Raw genomic sequence first — 21,486 nt, forward strand, 5'->3', positions numbered from 1 at the left:
ACTACTGATGAGTGACTGAACTTTAAAAAGCAAGACACAATACCTTTGATGGAGTGGTCCGGCACTGCTTGTATGCTCAATCGAAGGTCTCTGTAAGGTATCTAGCTGAAGTGGCAAAAGTGAAAGTGGGAAAAAGGTTATATCAAGAAGAGAACAAGTAATTGTGAGTCAAAGTGGTCCTGTGACGGGTAAAGCAAAATCCCAGGCAGAGTCGAAAGTCTTCGATTTTGATGAAGTAGAGAAATGTGGTCCAACCCCGGGGGAGGAAGACCAATTCAAGGTTTTGTGTTAAAGTGGGTCTGAGCACAGCAGAGAGGGATCCAAGGGGAACAGTAAATAATCTGAGAATTTGTATATGTGAAATATTTGGTCCGAGCCTAGCAGAGGGAGACCAACTGAAGATTTTGTGTCAAAGTGGGTCTGAGCCTCCCAGAGGAGGACCCGGGGTTGAACAGTAAATCACCCGAGAAATTGCATGTGAAATCTTAAGAAGAAAGGAACTTCATTGTTTGTTGTGTTGCATCAGGCCCTCTGAAATAAGAGACTGTGAATGGCAGACAGACTTTGGCACAGAAGGCCCTGATGTTGAAGTTTGTTGACCTGCATCCTCGTGCTAGAGAAGCCAGAGAGTGTGCTGCTAAGCTCGAGTGTGCCGCCTAGTCCCGTGCTGGAAACGTGGCGAAGGGAAGCCAACGGCTTGAATATCCTGACATATCATTTCATGAACACTTTTCTTTTTGCATAACATTGTTTCCCACGCTATTTGTATTTAGAAGCAAGGATTGGCAATAGGTTTATTAGTAAAGGCCCTTTCATTTTGACAGACTCGACTTAGACTGCATTATTATTTGATGGTCGTACCTCCCATCTTTAGATTTAGGATTAGATAGGCATTTTCCAAACCCAATTGAAGTTCAATAAATACCCTGGAAATGTGATCACTTGTGTCTGTCTTACTGTTTGATACCATACCTTCCTTACAAGTGTAATTGAAGAAGGGGAGTCAGGTAGCGACATAAATTCGGCATGTCCCTTCCGCTAGAGCTGCAATTTTTCCTGCAGACAGGATGTCCCAGAGTCCCCCACCAAATCGCTATATCTGGGCCCTCACAGGATTTCCAACTGTGGGCCAGGGAGACTCCACCACCACTGTCTCCAAGCAGAATACCCAGAGGGTCCAGGGGAAACATAACCTTGAGCATGGATTTAATATGTGAAATGACCTCCTTCCAGAATGCCTGAGCTTTAGGGCAGAGCCACCAGATGTGATTGCAAGTTACTTTATCCAGGCATCCCCTCCTACAGGACCCAGGGTAAGAAAAAGTGATATGATGCAAACAGTTGGAGGAAAAGTGCCACCTGTAGCCGAGCTTGAGCTGTCACTATCTGGACCCCCTGGAATTCTGCGTCCAATTTCTGAGCCACACCTCTGCCCCAATTTCGGTCCCCAGTTCCCCCTCCCAACTTTTCACAATACGTCAGATGCTCAAGGGGATCATACCAGTCTAGTAAGTTATAAAGCCCTGAGATTCTGCCTCAAGAGCACCCTGCTAAAAGAGTTTGAGAGCATTGAGGTCCCTAGTACCTTTCTGTATTGTTGTGCGGTGGCTTGCCCAGTGGTGAAATTGGGCGTATCTAAATAATTCCCCTTCAGACAGCAAGAATGATAATTTGCATTCCTCGAAGTTAAGTGGTTATCCTCCCCGATAAAGCTGTATTGGGTTCCTGCAAGCTACCCTCAGACCAGACGGCGAATGCTGTGTGCTGCATCCCATGGGAGAAGTCTGGGTTGCACATAATGGGAGACGGGGGCCCAACCCCAGGGAAGTGCCCCACCTCTTGCTGGCTATATGCCAACATAAAGTGTGTGGGATGTAGAAAAGAGGAGTGAGTGCCCCGTTGGCCTAGGAGTTATGTTAATGGATAGTAGTTGCCTCAGCGAAAGCTGAGACCTGGATTGTTCCAGTTGTACCCAAACAAGAGTCTCCCCAGTCTGTGCCCATGAAAAGATGTTTGAAAGGTGGGAGGCTGGGTTGTACCAGTACATGTCAGGAGCACCCAATCCACCCAAACCTTCCCATCTGAGCAGGACCTTCTTCGCTATTCTAGATTTGCGGTTTTGCCAGATGAATGCCAGGATTGTTCCCTGCAGCAAGTGTAACTTTTGTGGTGGGATCTGTACCAGGAGAGTTGAGAAGTGATAGAGAAGCCTTGGAAATAATGATCATTTTGATTGCCATGACCTGTCCTAACCATGAGATTGTTTGTTTGTTCCAACGTTTGAGGTTAGCATCCACTTGGGGAAAGGGGGGGAGGTAGTTTGTGCTTATAACGTTTTAACTTTGCTAGAAATTCTTATCCCCAGTTATTCAATCCAATCCCTTTTCCATGTTATGGTGCAAATCTCCCTCAGCCCACATTATGTTCCTCTAGTGGCATCACTAGGACCAGCCCTTGTGATTTTCAATAGTTCACCTTGAACCCTGAGACAGTTCCAAAAGCCTTCAGTTTGGTCATCAGGGCTGTAGCCGAGGCTGAAGCATTTGTGACAGAGATCAAGACATTGTCAGAATAGAGAGAGATTTTATGCTCGTGCCATAGGCCTTGGATGCCCTTAATGTCCAGGTTAGAGCACACCCGGATTGCTAGCGGCTCCATGGAGAGAGCAAATAGGAGAGGGGATAGAGGGCAGCCCTGATGCGTTCCTCTTGAGATCGCAATGAGGGGGGTTGCATGCCCATTGAGTAACACTCGGCTGGTGGGCGAGGAGTAAATGGCAAGCAGGAATTGCTGGAATCTAGGGCATAGGCCAGAGCGTCGAAGGACTGCGTGCATGTATTATCAGTAGAGACGGTTGAAAGCCTTGTGGGTGTCAAGGACATTGAGCCCATCTGCTAGGGCTGATGTGTTATCCAGCTCAACCAAATTGAGGGCCTTCCTGATATTGTTGTGAGGGCAACGTCGAGAAATAAAGCCTATATGGTCCAGGTGGACCAGCTTGGGAAGGATCTTCATCAGTCGAGCAGCCAAGACTTTCAAATAGATGTTCACATCATTGTTAATAAGAGAAATCGGCTGATAAGAGTCCAATGAGTCAGGGATCTTGTTGGATTTCAAAAGTAAGATCGTGGTGGTTTCTGACATGGCAGTGAGTGATGGAACCCAAGTCCATAAATGTGTTAAAGAGCTTGGTTAGACGCGGAGCTAGAATCTAACAGTAGATTTTGTAAAATTCTGCTGTGAACCCGTGTGGGCCCTGGGTGATGTTTTTGAGTGACTTAATGGCCATAACAACCTCAGCTACCGGTACGGGCTGCTCCAGAAGCAAAGTTTCCTCCGGCTGAAGGGGAGGGTGGGGGATAGCGACTGAATGCAAGTAATCTTCTAATTAAACCTCCTCGGGGGGGTGGCAGAGGTGGATTTTGGAAAGTAGTCACAAACCCAGGCCAATTTATCCTGGCCAGCCAAAAGAAGCGAACTGATACCATCCCGCAGAGTCTGTATGTTATTCCGGGATCAATGCCTTGCTAGTTTGCAGGCCAGGATCTTATTGGCCTTATTGTCCCTAGCGTAGTAGTTTGCTTAACCCTTAAGAAAGCCTGGGTTGTTCTCTCCAGGTGAGCTTCCAGCTTGGCTCTCACCATTTCAGATGACGCCATGCTTTCGGTGAACTTGTGAGTTTATGCGCAATCTCCCTGGCCTTCACCTCCTATTCCAGTTGCTTCCTAGACATGCTCTTTCTTTGGTATAGGATGAGGGTAGGCTAATTATAACCCCCCTTGCTACAGCCTTCATTCTGTCCCAAGCCGTCTGAAGGGCCATCCCCAAGGTGAGGTTGGACTCAAAGTATGTAGGTATTGTTGTATTGAGATCTTTATGGATGACCGGATACCTGAGTATCGGGTTGAAAACCTCCAGGCCCGATGAGCTGGGGGATGGAGATCTCAAACTGTGAGGGGCAGCGACACTGGTGTGTGTGGTCTGAGAAGGCAATTACATGTATAGTGGAGTCCAGAATGCTAGGAAATAGAGAAGAAGCAAGAAGTGTGTCTATTCGTGAATAGCCCTTGTATACGTGTGAAATATTTGTGAAGTCCCTGTATGCTGGGCTCCTAAATTGCCATCAGTTGACCAAGTTTAACTTCTGGATGAACCTCATGAGAGCTAGCGAATTCCTAAAATACCCACTAGAAGTGGGCAGAGTCTTGTCTATATTATGATCGGGAACCAGACTGAAGTCTCAGCCAAGGAGAAGGGAGCTCTCTGCGAAAGGTCTGGAGCCTACCAAGGAGATCCAGGAGGAAGAGGTCTTGTTTGTCATTGGTGACATATACCAAGACAAAGGTGAAGACATTCCCTATAAATAGGCATTTGACCCCCCCCCCTATGTATCTCTCGTTGGGATCCTTGAGAAGCCCTGACTTAATGAAGGGAGTGGCGGTAGCACACAGGATTGCCACGTCCCGCCTTTTTGCTCCACTCGTGGCACAAAGGACCGGGAAACCCTACCCTCATTCCCCTCAGGAGGTGAGCATGCTGCAAGAACATTTCCACTGGGGAGATATCCAACCATTTGGCGATCACTGACTTGCTCTTGAATGGTGCATTCAAGCCCTGTATATTCCATTTAAATATCGGGAGTGTACAATCCCTTAGTGGAGCTATCAGACCCTGACATTAAGGTCAACAAAAAGCATCAACTATGTGCAAAAAACACAAGCCTGTCTCGCAATTAAGTGAACATGAAGAAGTGCTGCAAGTTTTCTGCCCCAAGTTATACGCCTCACAACAACCCCCTTTTCCCCAAAACAGGAATACATCACTCTAAGTCCCAACAAAAATAACCAAAACAAGGTCGTAAAAAAATGACCCACCTGTGGTCAAAGGACTAATCTGCAACTGGGAGAGACATAGCGCTGAGTAAGTAATATAGAATGCTTGTGTAACTGAAACAAGTGAGAGAACAGGTGTAATGGGATATGAATAAGCAGAACTTCTATCAGGCTTTATTTTCTCCTTACAGAGGACCAGACTCTGAGGCAACTGCTTTTTTCTTCTTGCAACTACTCCCAACCTTGGACCAAGTTCCCACCCTAGTGCCGGGCCTCTCTGGCATAGCCGCAACCGTTTCCGAGTTGGGAGGTGCTGCCGTCCGGTCCAGCGGGAGAAATGGGTCGGCTTCTTTCAGGGTGGTGATCATCCATGATCAGTTCCCATAAGTGAAGTGAAGGGCTGTAAGGAACCCCCACCTGTAGGGCATGGATCTTTCCCACAGCTAGTCAGTGATAGGTGTAAGTGCTTTGAGTTTGGCTAGGGTAACGCCCCCCAGATCTTGATAGAAGGAGAGAGTTGAGCCCCGAAAGAGGATTCGTCAAGGTTCCTGGCACAAGACAGAGTCCTCTCCTTGAGTTTATAGAAGTGGACCTGTGTGAGGACAACATGGACCAGGCCCTGCTGCGACGGACCAGACGGGCGGACCCTAGTTGTCCTCCAGCTCGATCGGTTCTTCTGAAGTGAAACCTAGGATGTGACGAAAGAGGCTTGTCACGTAATCCTCCAATTCCTGCTCAGTCACCTCAGCTGGGACTCCTCTGATTTGCACGTTGTTATGATGGGAACGGTTTTCAGAGTCTTCAAGCTTTGTTTCAGCATTGTGCACCTTCTCTTCCAGGGCCTCTATGTGTTGGGCCCCACTCACTAACCTCATATGACTGCTCGCATGGATTAGTCTCAACCTCCTCAGTTCGGTCTTGTCCAGGCTTTTATCCAATGAGGATATTTTCCCCACCATTTCAGAAAGGCTAGACTGGAGTTGGCCTTTGACCTACGAGATCCATTGTTGGAAATCCTCCTTAGTGGCCAGTTGGGGGCTAGCCGACGTCTGCCTATCTGCGTGTATTTGGCCCCCAATTGAGCCCGCCAGCCAACTCTCCCAAGCTTCACGGGGTCTCGTGGGGCCCAAACCATGACCCCATCACATATCCTATTAAATATAGAGCAGAAGGTCAGCACACCCTCCTACGGTCATTCCAAAGATCCTTAAAGGTTGGGGAGTCCACCACCCCCTTGTTAGCAGGATTTCAGTGGCCCAATATGTATATTAGATGTACCCTGATCACCAGGCCACTGGGCAGTAGGCTGAAAAGTGCACTCTACAGATGGGAGTGAGGTTGTCCACTGGCCCAGGAGTCAAGATCGGCCCCCGACCTGCAAGGCTGAAGCTGCGGGGCATTGGCAGTGCTGTCAGCAGGAGCACACCTAACTGCGGGCCGAGACCAGCAGGCCTGGTAGGGGTGGATGGACCTCTTCAACAGGACGACCGGGCCGAGCCGGGTACTCCCAGGCAGCCAGTCACCCAGCGGGCAGTTCGCTTCTGGAGCTGACTCTCTATGTGTGTCGGCTGCTGCAATGTGTACAGAATACCGGAGAAGCTCCTCTGGGGTTCCAGGAGTGACTACAGTCCCTCGGTTGAGCGCATCAACAGGTGGCAGGAAGCCGCTTGATCTCTGTACGGCCCGTGACTATGCCCAGCCTCAACAGCTAAGTCTGGGCATCTCATCTGCCAGTATTTCACCTGCAGCCTTTCACCCAATCTCACTCGCTGTGGCAGTGTAGACGGTGTGGATAGGCATCGATAACAGCATTTCCATGCTTCTTCTCTCCTTGGTTGCAGGAGCGCTCATACTGCCATGTCTTCGCCTAGTGCACCAGCCCAGTCTCCCCCTCAGCTTATTTTTCTTCTATCTTCTTTCATCCGAGGTCCTTCTCCTACCTCTCCCTGCATGTCCGGGTTCAATCAAGCTGTCAACAAAAACTATGAATAGCAACGACTCCATAAAAGTACAGTGTTACATAACATGGTATAATGCAATCGGATAATCATTTGCAAAACTCCACAACGACTAGGGTCCTCTATTCAGTAGTATAACTACAGACAATTCAGGTAACAACATGCATTGAAAATTTAACCAGCAGAATATAATGGTACATTTCAGAGCATCACACAACATTCAAAAGATCCTTACGGATCTCGAAATGTTCACATAGCTATAAAAAGTATTTCATATACTCCCACCGGGTCACAACACAGCTTCCTAGAAATTGCTTCAATAGACTCTGACACTACAAGCAACTAATCGTCAAGTTGCTCCTTCAACTTCTGACTTCTCTGTTTCCTCACCCCTGGTCCTGTTCAGTTGTATGAGGTGTCCTGAGGGTGGCACCCTTGGGCTGGACGGCCCCTTTCAGTGTGGGACCAGGCATGATTTGCATATGGTGTTTCCTCTGGTCTTTGTAATGACTTTGCAGGCAAAGAACGGTGGTCTGGGGGGTTGCCCAAAGCAATGCCTTAGGTTAGGTTTAATTCCAAACCTTCCAGCCATCACCTCTTTTGTTTTGCCTAAGTCACCCCGAGTGGAAAGGGTATACTCAGATGTGGGTCCCATGCCGGTTGGGTCTAGAGACCGAAGCTACTCCTCACTGATGAGGCCCAACAAAGCCAAAACCTATTTGGGGTTGCTTGTGGTCACGTGCAGAAGGGATGTGACTAAGCAGTTCGGGCAGGACTGCCCTTTTTAGGATGGGGAAGTACCTGATTTGTATATGGCCTTTCCCCTTTTGTAATGGCTCGGTAAGCTATGGATGATGGTCTGGAGGTCTGTTAACGGTAAATCCCCACTCCCCATTGGATTCAATAAGGCATTTTCACCGCTAATTATGCGGGCTAATACAGACGGCGGTAATACAGCCGAAAACAGGAGATTGTCACCTACAGAGAAAGGCTGGAGGTAAAATAGCCCATTTAGCGCCCAATTTGTGATAGGGCCAGCCCTTAAATGCAGTGGTAATACCGTTAACACCGCATTTAAGGGCTACAGCCCAACTCGTGATGAGGCCCTTAGACATGCATGTAAACCAAGCGAAATACATGCACGCAGAAGCCATAACGGAACACATAAAGAAAGAGACTGTGGAGGGCATCCCCATGTCTAATTGCAAGGTTTAGCAGGGTATCCACTGACTTCATTGCAGAATATTCCCCACACGTATATTTTTTGTGCAGAATCTTTTTCGCAATGAAATTCACAGAACACAAACATAAAACAGATACTTGGTTTTGGTAAGGGGATAATGAGTTTATAGCGGGAGGGAGGTTTGTGAGCTAACTGGAGGCTGCAGGGTGCGTCCCCCCCATTTCTCAGCTGCAAATCAGTAAAAAAAAACTGGCAATAAAAATATGTAAAAGGTGGTAAAATATTTGGCCGTAAAAAGCAATGAAACCTTTTATTACCGGAATAATAGCATGAAATAGGAAGGAGAACAGCAAAGCGGCTAAAGAATCATATTTGTCATCGAGTGGACATCATGTCAATACCTGCATGCTTTCATTGCCAAATACCAACAATGTATTTTAAAGGGAAAGGGGGGCATTAAGGGAATGTCAATCGTGGCCTATTGAGACTAACCTTTTTCATGTGGTCCTTTCACTGCAGAATGGAAACATCGATTACTCATTTTTCACTCCAGACTGCTTCCACTTTACCATCAAAGGCCATGAAGAACTTGCAAAGGGACTGTGGAATAATATGGTAGGTGGCTATTGACTGGCTTTGTTCAAGTCTTTCTGTCCGAGGACATAGGTGCGCTTCGTGTGACCATGTACAGAGCTGTAGGCAAATGCTGTGAACAGCAGCAAATACTGTCTAATGGTAATGACACTGAGCTCATCAGGAGCTAGTAATGGGGTGCTCTTCCTGGCTCTACCTTCACGAGCCTCCAGATTCCGCTGTGCTTGTATTGTCAAGTGGCATGCCTGCAGCCTGACTGACTCAAGGACGTACTAACATTAATAACATTCATAGGTAGCAGGCAATTGTGTATTTTGCTGTTAATACTAATATTTAAATCTTTTAAAGTCACCTTCAAGTGCTTAATACTCTTGAGTTTGCAGATGTACAGGGTGAATTGCTTCCCTAAAGGCCCTCAAAAGTTCGGGGGCCGTTCATCAAAATGAGGTTTTGGCAATACGGTTCTTTGCCTTGCCTTATCCACAATCAGCACCCAGGGCGGAGGCGCCAGTCATTCAGGGAGCTCGTAACGCGGCCTGAGTAGTGTCAGTCCGCTTTCCAAGCCGGCTGATGATTGGTTCCCCCGCCCACACTCTTACCCCTATACTGACCCTGCTTTTTGTTTATTTTTTCCCCCTCCAGCCCCTATCTCACCGCAGCCGCAGCTCCTGTCAGCTCCCGTCCCAGTGTGGCCACCATGGAAATGGAAAAGGGGCTCCATATGGAGCCTCGCCTTCCAATTCCATGGCGGCCATGTTGGTGTAGTATTTTCTCTCTGAAAACGAGATGCTGCAAGGCATCCCGTTCACGAAGAGAATACTTTCCTTTAAACCATTAGCACATGTGTAGCATACCACATGGATGCTAGTGGCGATTTCCCCTTCGGTGGCTGTGCCCGCCCTGTGGGTAACAGCCCTCCACCCTCGTTAAGGGACCCTTACTTCGCTCTGGCCCTTAACTGGGGCGGCAGGTCGTTACCCGCAGGGTGGGCCCGCCACCTCGGGGCATATCGATTCATTAATGGCTGCAAGCCACCTCAACAGAAGACTTCAAGGTTTATACCAGGGGGCTGCATTTCCATTCATAGAGCCAAATACACTTCATGCTTTCAAGATAATGCATTCAATGAATGCAGCTATGTCCCACGACAATAATTCGGTCTAGCTGGACACTTAATCAGTCTCCTGCACTCGCAAACGCTCCTGACAACCTCACAGCATCCATTCACATGCCAGCTCGACATAGGTCACTAGCAGGGACTTGGACACCCCTACCTACCTTCGTATTGGCTAAAATGCACACATTCGTTCTATACTCCTCTGACGAATCTCCCATACCACAGACTTCGGTCCCCCGAGGGCATTCACCTACAGCGCTTTGAGGCCATAACAATGAGAAAAGGCGCTATGCAAAGGCCAAATTACCTTACATAATCCCATAAAGTGCATTTGACTACTGTTGATCTAAATAGGAGAGCTCTTTAAATAGTCCGTAGTCCTCCTGGCAACCTGGTGGAGTTGGGTTCTAGAACACTGGACTCTATATGTCTTCTATGATGCTCGATGTAACACAAAAATATCCCATTAGTCATATAGAGAACACCAGAGGCAAAGGTAGCGACTTCATTTTTACTAATTATGGTCCACAAAACCGTATACAAAGAAGGCACGGGCTAGTTCATTGACCAAGTTCAATTAGTGAACAAACATAATGATATACAAAACCGTGGCTGACTGCCAAGCCAAGCCTATTGCATGAGTATTACTTACTGGACACTTTGTGGGTGAGATGCAAGACTGGCATGCCCTTCACAAGTAAGCAGGGACAAGCGCTATTCGTGTCATCTGTCTTTCTTCACAAAGGCAACATCTACTTGTAATAAGTTAATTAATGGCACACATGAAGGATCCCCCAATGTAGGATCCAATAACAGATGTGGGTCAATAGTTTCAATAGCAACAATCTCACCCGTCACTTTGTGATAGAAAACAAGGTGTAATTTAAGGACACTGGGAGACAACTAAAGGATGTTTTTATTCTTCTTAACGGATTTAAGATAGTAGATTGTAGACTTACTAGGAAAAAAAATGATGACCTGAATAGCACAAGTAAGGATCTTACATAGGAGACATGGGGAGTTTACCTTAATACCTCTGATTACATTCTACAAGCAGAAAGTGAAACCAGTATTAACTTAAGGAGCTGAATCGGTTCTTAATCTATCATGGTCAATATGGAGCAGACTCAAAGCCTTACTCTGGAAAGGAGTGTTAAGATTTCCAATGTGCCACCCAATGAGTACAGTGAGATATGAACTTGGACTACAATCACTGTGCTATGGAAATCACTCCAATTATATAGGAAATGTGAAACCTCAGATTGTGTAGTCCCATTTGTGATTTTCCAGAAACCCAATGGACGAAAACATTGAATGGGCACTGGAAGAGTGGAAAAAAGATGCAATTCTTGGTTACTTCACCTGGGTAGTTCGGTCGAAATGTTCATTACCAACCTGGACAAAATTTAAATGAATCTTCGGCTGCAAGATTGGATCGACACACAAGAGGCAAGACTTAAGTACAGACTTGCCTTGGACCGAACATATGAGAGAAGGCCCATAGGTGAGCTGCTTGTCAACCTTTCCAAATTCCCCTCGTTATACCATCGTAATCTGTCTTTGAGATTAAGATTAAATATATTACCAGCGAGTGAGGTATTGGTGTTCCGCAAACAGTTGGGAAAGGATCAAGGCCTTTGTAGACACTGTAACATCAAGAACCAAAATGAATCCTTATTCCATCTATTAGCAGAAAGTAAGTCCCTAACAAGGGAAAGGACCAACCACTTGGGCGTTCACTCGAACGATTGTTCTACACTATAATCCATGGAATGGTGGGGATTGATGGTGGTTGGCACCAAAGTAAGCCTGTTGTTAGCAATAACAAAGATGATGAAGGAAATTCGAACACTGGAACAACGGACAAGAAACCGAGATCCTGACACTTGATCATGTCTCATTACGTGAGAACTTTGTTGATGCCATGAAGTTGGATCTTAAAGTAATGGATGAATTTTAGAGATGAAAGAGGTGATGTATTTTTTTAATATAGGTTTATGTTCAAACCAAATTTAAAAAAAAGATATCTAGTTTTCTCAGACTGAATATGAGTACATTTTGTAATGTAATGATAGTTAAATATACACATTGCAACGGATTGGAAAAAGGGAGCGATATTAATGGGCATCCCCTCTTTCTCATCTAGTGCTGGCAGTTCCTTCACTAGCACAGGGTTCCCTCATGCCAGGACAGTCTCTAGAGATCGGCAAAACCTGCGGTCTAAAAGATTCTCTATTACCATGCCATGATGGACTAAAGGAAAAAAAACGCATCTAGCTAAATCGCTGTCTTGGAACAATCTACGGCATCCCTGTGATGTAACGTAAGGGTTTGTGCCTTCCAGATACGCAGGCCCGCTTGGTCATATCCTTCTAAACTCTGATGTTCCTCTCCCTATGTCTCTCTGTCGGTCTCCCTTATCTTCTCCTACTCTCATCCCTCCTTTCCCACCAACCCTCTCTCATCACTCTCTCTGACACCTCCTTCTCAAAGTCATCATGTCGGAATTCCTCTGACTCTACATATCACAACACAAGCTACTCCTTTAGATTATCGGGAATTTGCAGGCGGTCCAAAAGATTTTGCATTGAAGAGTTTGAAAAGATGAAATATTCACTAATTTCTTAGCACAGTACTGGAGACCTGGACCAATGATAAGTAGGAGGGATTTTAAATGATCTTTCACAGATGATTCTGTAATTTTAGCAACCACACCTAATAAAGTCCAGATTTTATTAACCAGCTATTATAAGTATATGGATGAAAGACAATTATAAGTTAATATTGTAAAAAGAAAAAACAATGGCCCTAATCAAGTGTAATCCAAAACTGTACTTTTTAAATCTAAATGGGGAAAGGCTAGCACAAGTCAATACATTTAATTACCTAGTGGTTACAATTTCAGACACTAGTCATTGGGGAGAGGGGGTACAAACTGGAATGACTAGATGACTAGAGTGATCTAAGTTTGCATTAGAGTTTTTACATTTTCCGATTATTTTTGTGGTTAACCATACAACGTAATGAGCACAAATTTCAAAGCCGCAGTGTGGGCTACAGGTGTGGGCTACAGCGAAATATTGTGGACAAGTAGGGGGTTATGCAAACCCATCCCGATTCATCTTCAATTTTATTGTGCATGAAGAACTGGGATTTGACTATCTTGAGAACCGCATTTGACTGTCACATTTAGGCAGTGAATGCAGATATGGTATGAAGAAAAGCTATCTATTGAATATAGAGATGTTTAAGTGTTAATTGTGAAAACAAAGAGGTGATGGCTGGAAGGTTTACAATGAATCTTAACCTCTGGCATTGCTCTGGACAACACTCCAAACCATCATTCTTAGCCTGCCAAACCATTGCAGAAGGGGAAAGACCATATGCAAATCAGGCTTGGACCCACCCCAAAAGGGGCAGTCCAGCCCAAACTGCTAGGTCACATCCCTTCTGCACAAGACCACAAGCATCCCCAGACATGTTGTGGCATTGTTGGGCCTCATCAGTGAAAAGAAACTTGGGTCTCTTGGCCCAGTAGGCATGGGACCCACGTCTGGGCATACCCGTCTCTCTTGGGTTGACTTACGCAAAACAAAAGAGGTGATGGCTGGAAGGTTTGGAATTAATCCTACCCTCTGGCATTGCTCTGGGCAACCCACCAGACCATTGTTCTTCGCCTGCCAAGCCATTACAAAAGGGGAAATACCATATGCAAATCAGGCTTGGTACCACCCCAAAAGGGTGTCTAGAGGGCATTTCAAAGGAAGTAATTTCCAAAGTCCAAAACTGTTGTAGAAAAACAGAGGTGGGAAAGGTCAAATGAGGAAGTAAACAGGCATATGTGCCCTTTGCACCCGTTCCCTAAAAGGGTTACATCAAATGGCCCTTTAAATCTGAACATTAAATTCTGTTGACAAAATTAAGATTAACTACCATTAGCTCTGACAGTTTGTAGGCAGGAGGGTCTTGATCAAGAGATTTTTTGTACCCTTTCTGCCAAGTCACAAACGAACCTTAATCCATGTTATACCATTTTGCAAGCGGTACAAAGAAATAGGGCAGAAAGGCTCTGATGCTTGTCTTTAAATGGACTGGAATCAGACAATATCATCCAGCTCGATATTTCCTGCATCAGCCTCTCCACCCCCCCCCCCCATTCCACCCTCCAGTGGTGGCTTGCACACTATTTTAGCTATTTGAATGGAGCGTGAGCAATAGGGACATCTGGCCAAATGTTATATTTATGGCGGGTCAGAATTGTCTATTTGTAAGATAAAAGTATCAATATCAATGGTACGTTGTGTGCTGTGGATCAAGTACCTGGGTAACATATAAAGAATGCATGATGCTTTCTTGTTATAATGTATGTCAATGTTATTTTGCATTTTATTATTTTAATGTATGTTTTATAGAGTGATCTGAAATAAACAGAACCTGGCTTGACAGTGATGATAGTCAGTATGCTCATCCTTTTTACATAGACTCGCATAATAGCCCGGCACTTAAGGGGTTAATGGATACCACCCTACCGTGTTGCTCAGGGACTGTAGCGGTAGGTACCAAATGGAGATCTAGAAGACAATATTGACTCAATCCAATGACCACCTGCTCCCAGGAGCCACGATGGATGATGCTGGAGTGGACAAATGACAACCCAACTAATCTGAACAACCAAGGGTGAAGATGGGAAGCTGAGACAAGGAACAGTCAGAAGAGTAATCATTCATTCCTGTATTTTGTTTCCTTTTAGTTCCAGCCAGAGGGCGCTAAGGAAGAAGTTGAGACATTTGCTACACCTGTGCAACTGATTTGTCCCTCTGAGGTAAAGCACACTTCTCTGCACATCTGTCATCCTTATCATACATTAGGCTGTCTGGGCATCAGGTAATAATGGCGCCGGGAAAAGCCATTGGCGACATTATATATGGTGACATCATGTATGGGGATCGGTTGGGGGATGTATCACACTTCCCTTGTAAAAAAAAAAAATAAACATTCAGGGGTTACAGGGGTTTTCCCCGCATGTTTCAAGTAATAATATCTCCGCAAAAAAACAGCAACTTTTTTTCAGGAGACATTTTTTCAGGGACATTATTACGTGTAGCAATGTGGGTTCCATTCGCCAGCAGTGCACACCATGCGTGATTGTGCAGAGGACGCATATCTTTTTGTGAGACAGCACTATAAAGTAGACATGCAAATGAATTAAGCAGGTAGCCGAAAAAGAAGGCTTTCAATGGATTAAAGAAGAGGCATGCCTAGGTGTGCATAGATATTGCATCCTATGCACACCAAGTGCAATGCACAAGTGAAAATTGTCTCTCTATGCAGTCTGGTCAACTATAGTGCCTAAAGCAGGCTTAGTGCAAATGTGATTGCTGTGCCTGTAAGTGTGAAAGTATTTGATCATATTCCGAGCAGCACAGCTATCACATAGTATCAATATAAGACGGTCTCATAGGTAGGGTTCACGAGCTACTCATTTATTTGGCCTCGTTACACAAGTCGGCAAAATAACGAAAATGCAACTCAACAACTGTAGGCTCTCACATTTGGGGAATTCAAATAAAAAAGTCTTTGGTGTTCACGATCCTGAATCTTGAGCTCTCTTCCAGGGCTAAGTATTCACTCCCCAGTTACTGACAGTATTGGGTTTCCAGTGCCCCTACACTTCGTACTTGGCCCCTGATGTCATCGGATTTGACCTTTGCTTCTCACCTTGTATTCCTGACACGCCCCCTCGTATGTGTCTTGGCCCCATAGGCACTTACACACTAGGTCTAGGCAGCAGCAGCAAATATGGGTTGGGGAAGGCTAAGCAAATCATGAGTGCTTCTCTATAGGGTGAGTTAAGCTACCTACCCCTCCTTTCTGTCCTGAGGCCTGCCTCAAGTGCCTAACCCCATCGCCGTCTACCTCCTACCAATTCGGGATGGTCTTGGGCCAAAGAGGGCCTCCCTTAGTCCTGCTATTCTATCCTCTTTACGGTATTTCTCTTTTGATACCTCTTGCACCTACCTCTTTGATACTCCACCACATATTCATACCTTCACTCTCCTCAAGATGCTGCAAGGCTTGTACGATGCCCGCCCTTTATATACAAAGTCCTCCAGCGCTCCTCTGTTGTCTCATCGCTCCTCATTTACATCTCCAACCTCCTCCTTATACATGTTGACCTGGCTTCCCCTGAGATCTTCCCAGTTTATCAGATTATGCTTTCCTTCTCCTCTCTTGCTTCTACTTCCAACACCCTCTTCGCATTTTTCTAGTTCCTTTCCTCTTCTCCTCACTTTGATGTTTCGAATCATATTTTCTCCACTCCTCACTGGTGCTCCTCTTCTCTTTACTCTCAGCCTCCTACTCACTCTTCATCACCTCCTTGATATTTACTAGCACTTCACTCTACTCTCCTCTCCTTCCAGCCCCATTTCCTGCCCCTGGCTGCCCCTTCAGCCTCCTTTCTCCTGCGTGAGCTCTTTTTCTATTCCTTCCAACACTCTCCAAACCAAATCCTCAGGTTATCTCCAAATATCCAACGTATTATGCAGCTTCAGGTGAACATATTCATTTGTTATGCAAATGGATTGGCGAATTTGCACTGAGGACTGTTCTCCTACTGTCCCAGCTGCTCCACCCAAGCAGTTCTAAAATGCAGTGCGAGCCTTCAAATAGGCTGTCCACCATCTTGTAACATTCTTTACTGCAAGCGTGGGTGGATCTATGGCAGTGGTGCTCCACTCTTTGCAATCCCATTCATGTTTGTGGAACTGTGCACAGGGTAGGAGTGCAGTTTACTCACAGTGGGTTTGCCGGTCACAATATTTCTGCATTCGTATTTCCTGATCTTAGTATTTCTTAAATCAGTTGTCCTTGTGGGCACGATTTAGCGACCCATCCTCACCCTGTAGTCCAAATGGTTTTGAGTCAGGATTTCTACTAGAGCCTCTCTTGGGGTGAAGTCCCGCTACCCTTATATCGGGCATGTTTTGGCCATAATGTGCACTGTGCGAGTGCTGTGGATTTAGAGGGACTATGTATGCTGAGAGCTTCTCTTAAAGGGACAGGGCCATGTGTGTGTGCCTTGTAACAAACCCTGCCGACTTGCTGTGCATGGTGGGGTAAGCATTGTGGTCCTACCCATACCGCCCCAGGCCGAACATCACTTACTGTAGCAGTTGGTGGCCGCCAGCCTCCATTGCACACCCCCACCACCACCACTTCGTGAGGAAATAAATGTATGTCTCGGGAGGATAGCTCAGGGGCAATGTTCTCACCTTGGTAGCAAGACGACACGGAGCAACACGGGTTCGATCCCGGGGTCCGCGCTTAGAAACCTCTGGGTTTGAAGCTTGTTATAAATAACGTATCATATATATATGTATTTTGGAGTAAGGTGGGATGGTTGGGAGGGGGTAGTAGAGGGATATAGGGGGCCCACCAATTTAAGAAAAAACAAAGTAGTTTTGTCGAAGTAAAGTACCACAAAGTATTTTACTTCAGCAAAAACAACGTAGAACCCTTCTGATTATGCACCTCAAATTACCTTAACAATTTACCCAATTTTAGCATAGATAATGCTCCTTCCAGTCTTCTCATGATGGAAAATCAGCTTCTTGCAAAAAAAAAAAAAAAGGCAGCACAATTGGTTTGTATTTAAAACTAAAAACTGGTCTTTTCTATCTTCCAACAGGATCATCCATACATTCACACCGGACGACGACGAACCAAATCGTTGGCCTCGGCCTCACCCAAAGGGCCTCATCTATTTCACATCTTCATCTTAATGATCATATTCTGTTTTTGAGTTCTGTATAATGTGGGGGAATTTGGAGTCCTTTCTTGGCCAGCAGTACTCTGTGCACAGTCATAAACTCATAGGGACTCATTACGACCCCGGCGGTCGCTGTGCCAATAAAAACGGCACGGCTGCCGCTGGAGTTGTGATTTTTCCAGCACCTGGCAATGGGGTATCACCAGGGCATTACAGCCCCGGCGGTCCCTGAAGCCAGGCGCCGGAAAAAGTTAATCCCCATTCCCATTCCCATTTGAGTCTCATAGGACTCAATGGGAATGGGGATGATGGTAGCACTGGCACTGTTAATAACGGTGCTACCGTGAAAGTCTGCGAGCATGTGCCTTTCTGCCCGCCAGGTCAGACCTGGCGGGCGGGAGTGTCTCCGGCCCACAAACTTGTACTCTGCCGGTCCGGTAATGGGAAGCCTAGCGGCACCGTTGTTACTAGACCGGCGGGGTTGGGATGAGGCCCATAGTCTCAAACAGAAGCGTCATGATCATAGAGTGTTGGAATGCAACAGTGTAAGCAAACATATGAGTGGTTCCGTACAACTGTCTGGAATTAATACCAACAGATAGGGATGAGTACCCGAATCATCATGTAGAGGTCAGATTTAAGACAAGAGGAACACATACAGGTTCTTCCCCACAGAATATTTCTCTTAAATTGGATCACAGATATTTTTCATTGGGCCTCAATAAATGTACATTTTTCCATTGTTCTTTGTATTCCAACCATATTTTATAAATATATACAAAAGCTTTCAGTTAAAAAAAATTACCAATTATTCATCAGACAAGACTAAACATCACTCACTAAAACAAGTGTGTGCATATTTCCAAACCTCAACAATAATTAATTGATGCACATTTCTGAGATGCTAAGCATTCCATATACATGGATATATATCTATATATTATATAGTTAAGGTAATAGCTTTGAACCATAGGAAATCCAAGAATTCTAATTTCTAATACCGTTTCACTTTCAGGACAGTTATGGCAAATATTTTTCCAACAATATGTTTGTCCTGAGCCCCTCGCCCCAAGACTGGAAATTGTGGGAAAGATTTGTTAAAAAATGAATACATTAGTGAGAAAGCAAAATAAATGGTTTTCGGCCTACTCCCATTCATATTACCATAGAGAAAAAGTCCAAATTTGGTAAAGCTGAAGCGCAAAAGCTGCTGTGCAGATTTGGACCAAATAAGAAACAACTTTGGCACAAAGTGTTGACTTAATTTCCAGGATATGTTTGGTGTTAATCCATCCAGTAGTTTTAAATAAAAATGTGGCATGTATTGTTTTGCTCGATACGAGCGGTTACTGGGGTAATACCGGGGTAATGCGCAAATGAAAAGAGCTCAAAAAGCTATTTGGATGAGAAGAAAGGATGCATTTGCATTAGGCTAAAGTTGGGGAGGGAGAAAGAGCATACCATGTGAAACTGGGGAGTTGGGGTGGCCTGGGGAGCCAGTTACAATTCGAAGATTTTCGCATTATATGGAGAAATCCAGGGGACTTTTGCGAGGTTCCCATGGATACAATGGAAGACGTGCTCGGAAAAGAAAATGTTCATACGAACAAAAGAGTGAAGAGTGAAAGGGGTAATGGGGGAAGGCCAGGGAGGGAAAAAGCGGCTGAGGGGAGTGGAGGGACCATGGAACGAGGAGAAGGGCACTTGGTGAGTGCTTGTGAGGGCATGGAGGAGTCTTTGATTTTGGAGTATTTTCTTATTATCAGGAGAATACCTGAGGAATACCACAGGCATAGGTAGTTCATTCCCGCTGTATGAATAGTTCATTGCCATTATCAGGGGAATCCCGAAGGAATTAGAGCGAGTGGGGAAAAAAGGAAATTGTACACCTGCAGTGATCACATCTACTAAGCAGGGGTAATGGGTCTCTGTGCCACTGGTATGGCCAAAGGCCATAAGGCCGTGGCCACTGGTCATGGCCGAAGGCCCTGGCTAGTGGGCCCAAAATTAATACCAAACCATTGAAATTCTGTGAAAAAACTTTAGTTAAGAGAGTTTAGTTCATCAGATCTAATGTGAAAACATAGCAACAAAACCTTTGAAATTCAGTGAAAAAAGTTGTTAAAGGAAAGTTAAGGTGATCAAATTTAACGCAACAAAACCCTTGAAATTCAGCACTCACATTTAAAGCAAGTCTACTTTAACTTTGGGCCCCTGTTGCGCAGCATATAACGACAATGATGGCATCAAAGATGCCATCACTGATGACATCACTGATGACGGCCATGACCAGTGGGCCCCAAAGAAACTTGTTGGTGCAATATGTACAGTGACCACAGCCAAAGGCCATGCCTAGTGAGTCCCAAAGAAACATATTGGTGCCACATGCACAGTGGCTAAGGTCGAAGGCCATGGCTTGTGGGCCCCAAATAATCTATAGTATGACAAAACCCTTGAAATTCTGTGATGCCATCATTGTGGTCATACGCTGTGCAACAGGGGGCGCCAAATTAAGGTGGACTTGACATAAACGCGAGTGTTGAGTTTTAAGGGTTTTGCTGCATTAATTGTGATCACATTAACTCTCTCTTAAAGTTAATATATATATACATATATATATATATAATACAAAACACCAATAAAGTTATGGTGGGTTTAAAACGCCTTGGGAAAACACTATTACCTGAAATGTGAAAATTGGATAGTCCATTTAGGCCAAGTCACATATTCCACACCACCACCTAGTAGCCATCGCTGGAAGTTCATCTTCTGTTCTGATCCACATCAGCAAGCAATTGTGGGTATGCAAATTAACCCAAATGCAAGCCGTTTTCTCCACGAAAAAAATACATGTGATATATATATAGTATGAACTAATCAGTCCAAAAAGTTTCAGATACCAGCTTCAAAAGCTAACTTCAAAATGGCAAGGGTTGTTTCATTGTGAGCCATTCTATCCGTATAATTTTTCGGTAAAGACATATATTTAGGCGCAAACATGCCTCCTTCATCAAGACTGCCAACACAAAAGAAAGGGTCACATCTTGAAGATGAAATAAGGGGCACAGAATATTCCACCAACGGGTTGACAATTCATACCCTAGAGCTGACCCCTACGTGTATTAGTGCATTTCTTCACATTTCGTATTTTCTTTGTACTTGAATCAAGTCTATTCGAAATAAGCCTTTTTTATGGAGTTTACTGCATCTCTGTAGGTTCTGGAGCATAAACATACACTGCACAGTTGGTTTTTAGTTACTTCAACCAACAGGGTCCGACTGGGGCATACAATTCTACCGGGCACCTAAAAAGTGGGCCACTGTTGCAATTCATTCCTTTTGTGACAGACTGAGTAGTACTCAAGATTGAGTTTTTTTTTAATAAAGTGTGAAGCGAATTGTGCATTTTAAAGAATATTTATTCAGTAACAATGGTCAAAACCACTAGCCGCATGGTGAAGTAACTCATCAAACTGGCCCACATTGTCCCAGAAAGTGGCCTACTTTGACCAAAACAACTAGCCCACACTAGCATTTTGCGTTTTGGATTCGGGCATTGCCCTTTTGCCCTATCGGCCAGTCCGAGCCTGTAAACCAAGCTCTTGGGCATGCCAGTGTCTGCAACATCTTTTATATCTCTGATCTAATTTAAGAGAAATAATAAGAGAGGTAGAACCTGCATGTGTCCCAACTACCTATAATTAGGCATGAATGATGCCCTCTATAGTTCTCTAACTAGGGAAAACCGTCACCAATAGTCTCAAACTACCTCACAGGGCCAGCGAGTCCAGTAGCTAAAATCAGCTGTAGTTAGGAAGGTATTACCCAAATTGTTCGAACACAATTGTTCGAATTACCTAATTGACCAAAAATCAAGGGTCGGAATTGACATTTTCACAATTGACCATATGTGTAATATATATATATATATATATATATATATATATATATATATATATATATATATATATATATATATATTTATCAATTGACTTTCACAAGACCTTTGCACAATTGACCATATGTGTGTG

General features: G+C 44.9%; 1 protein-coding gene across 1 annotated transcript in view; it reads left to right on the forward strand.

Moving 5' to 3' along the window:
* PLB1 (phospholipase B1) overlaps window positions 1–17,890 on the forward strand; it is a 38,891-nt gene extending 21,001 nt beyond the window's left edge. Inside the window, exons 4-6 of the mRNA XM_069638331.1 lie at window positions 8,493–8,588; window positions 14,435–14,506; window positions 17,375–17,890. Coding sequence (XP_069494432.1) covers window positions 8,493–8,588; window positions 14,435–14,506; window positions 17,375–17,488 — 282 coding nt within the window. The 3' untranslated portion in view covers window positions 17,489–17,890. The remainder of the gene's footprint in view (window positions 1–8,492; window positions 8,589–14,434; window positions 14,507–17,374) is intronic.
* The last annotated feature ends 3,596 nt before the right edge of the window (window positions 17,891–21,486 follow it).

The sequence above is a fragment of the Ambystoma mexicanum genome, chromosome 14 (assembly GCF_040938575.1).
Source record: "Ambystoma mexicanum isolate Mex_15411 chromosome 14, UKY_AmexF1_1, whole genome shotgun sequence".
NCBI classification, from domain to species: domain Eukaryota; kingdom Metazoa; phylum Chordata; class Amphibia; order Caudata; family Ambystomatidae; genus Ambystoma; species Ambystoma mexicanum.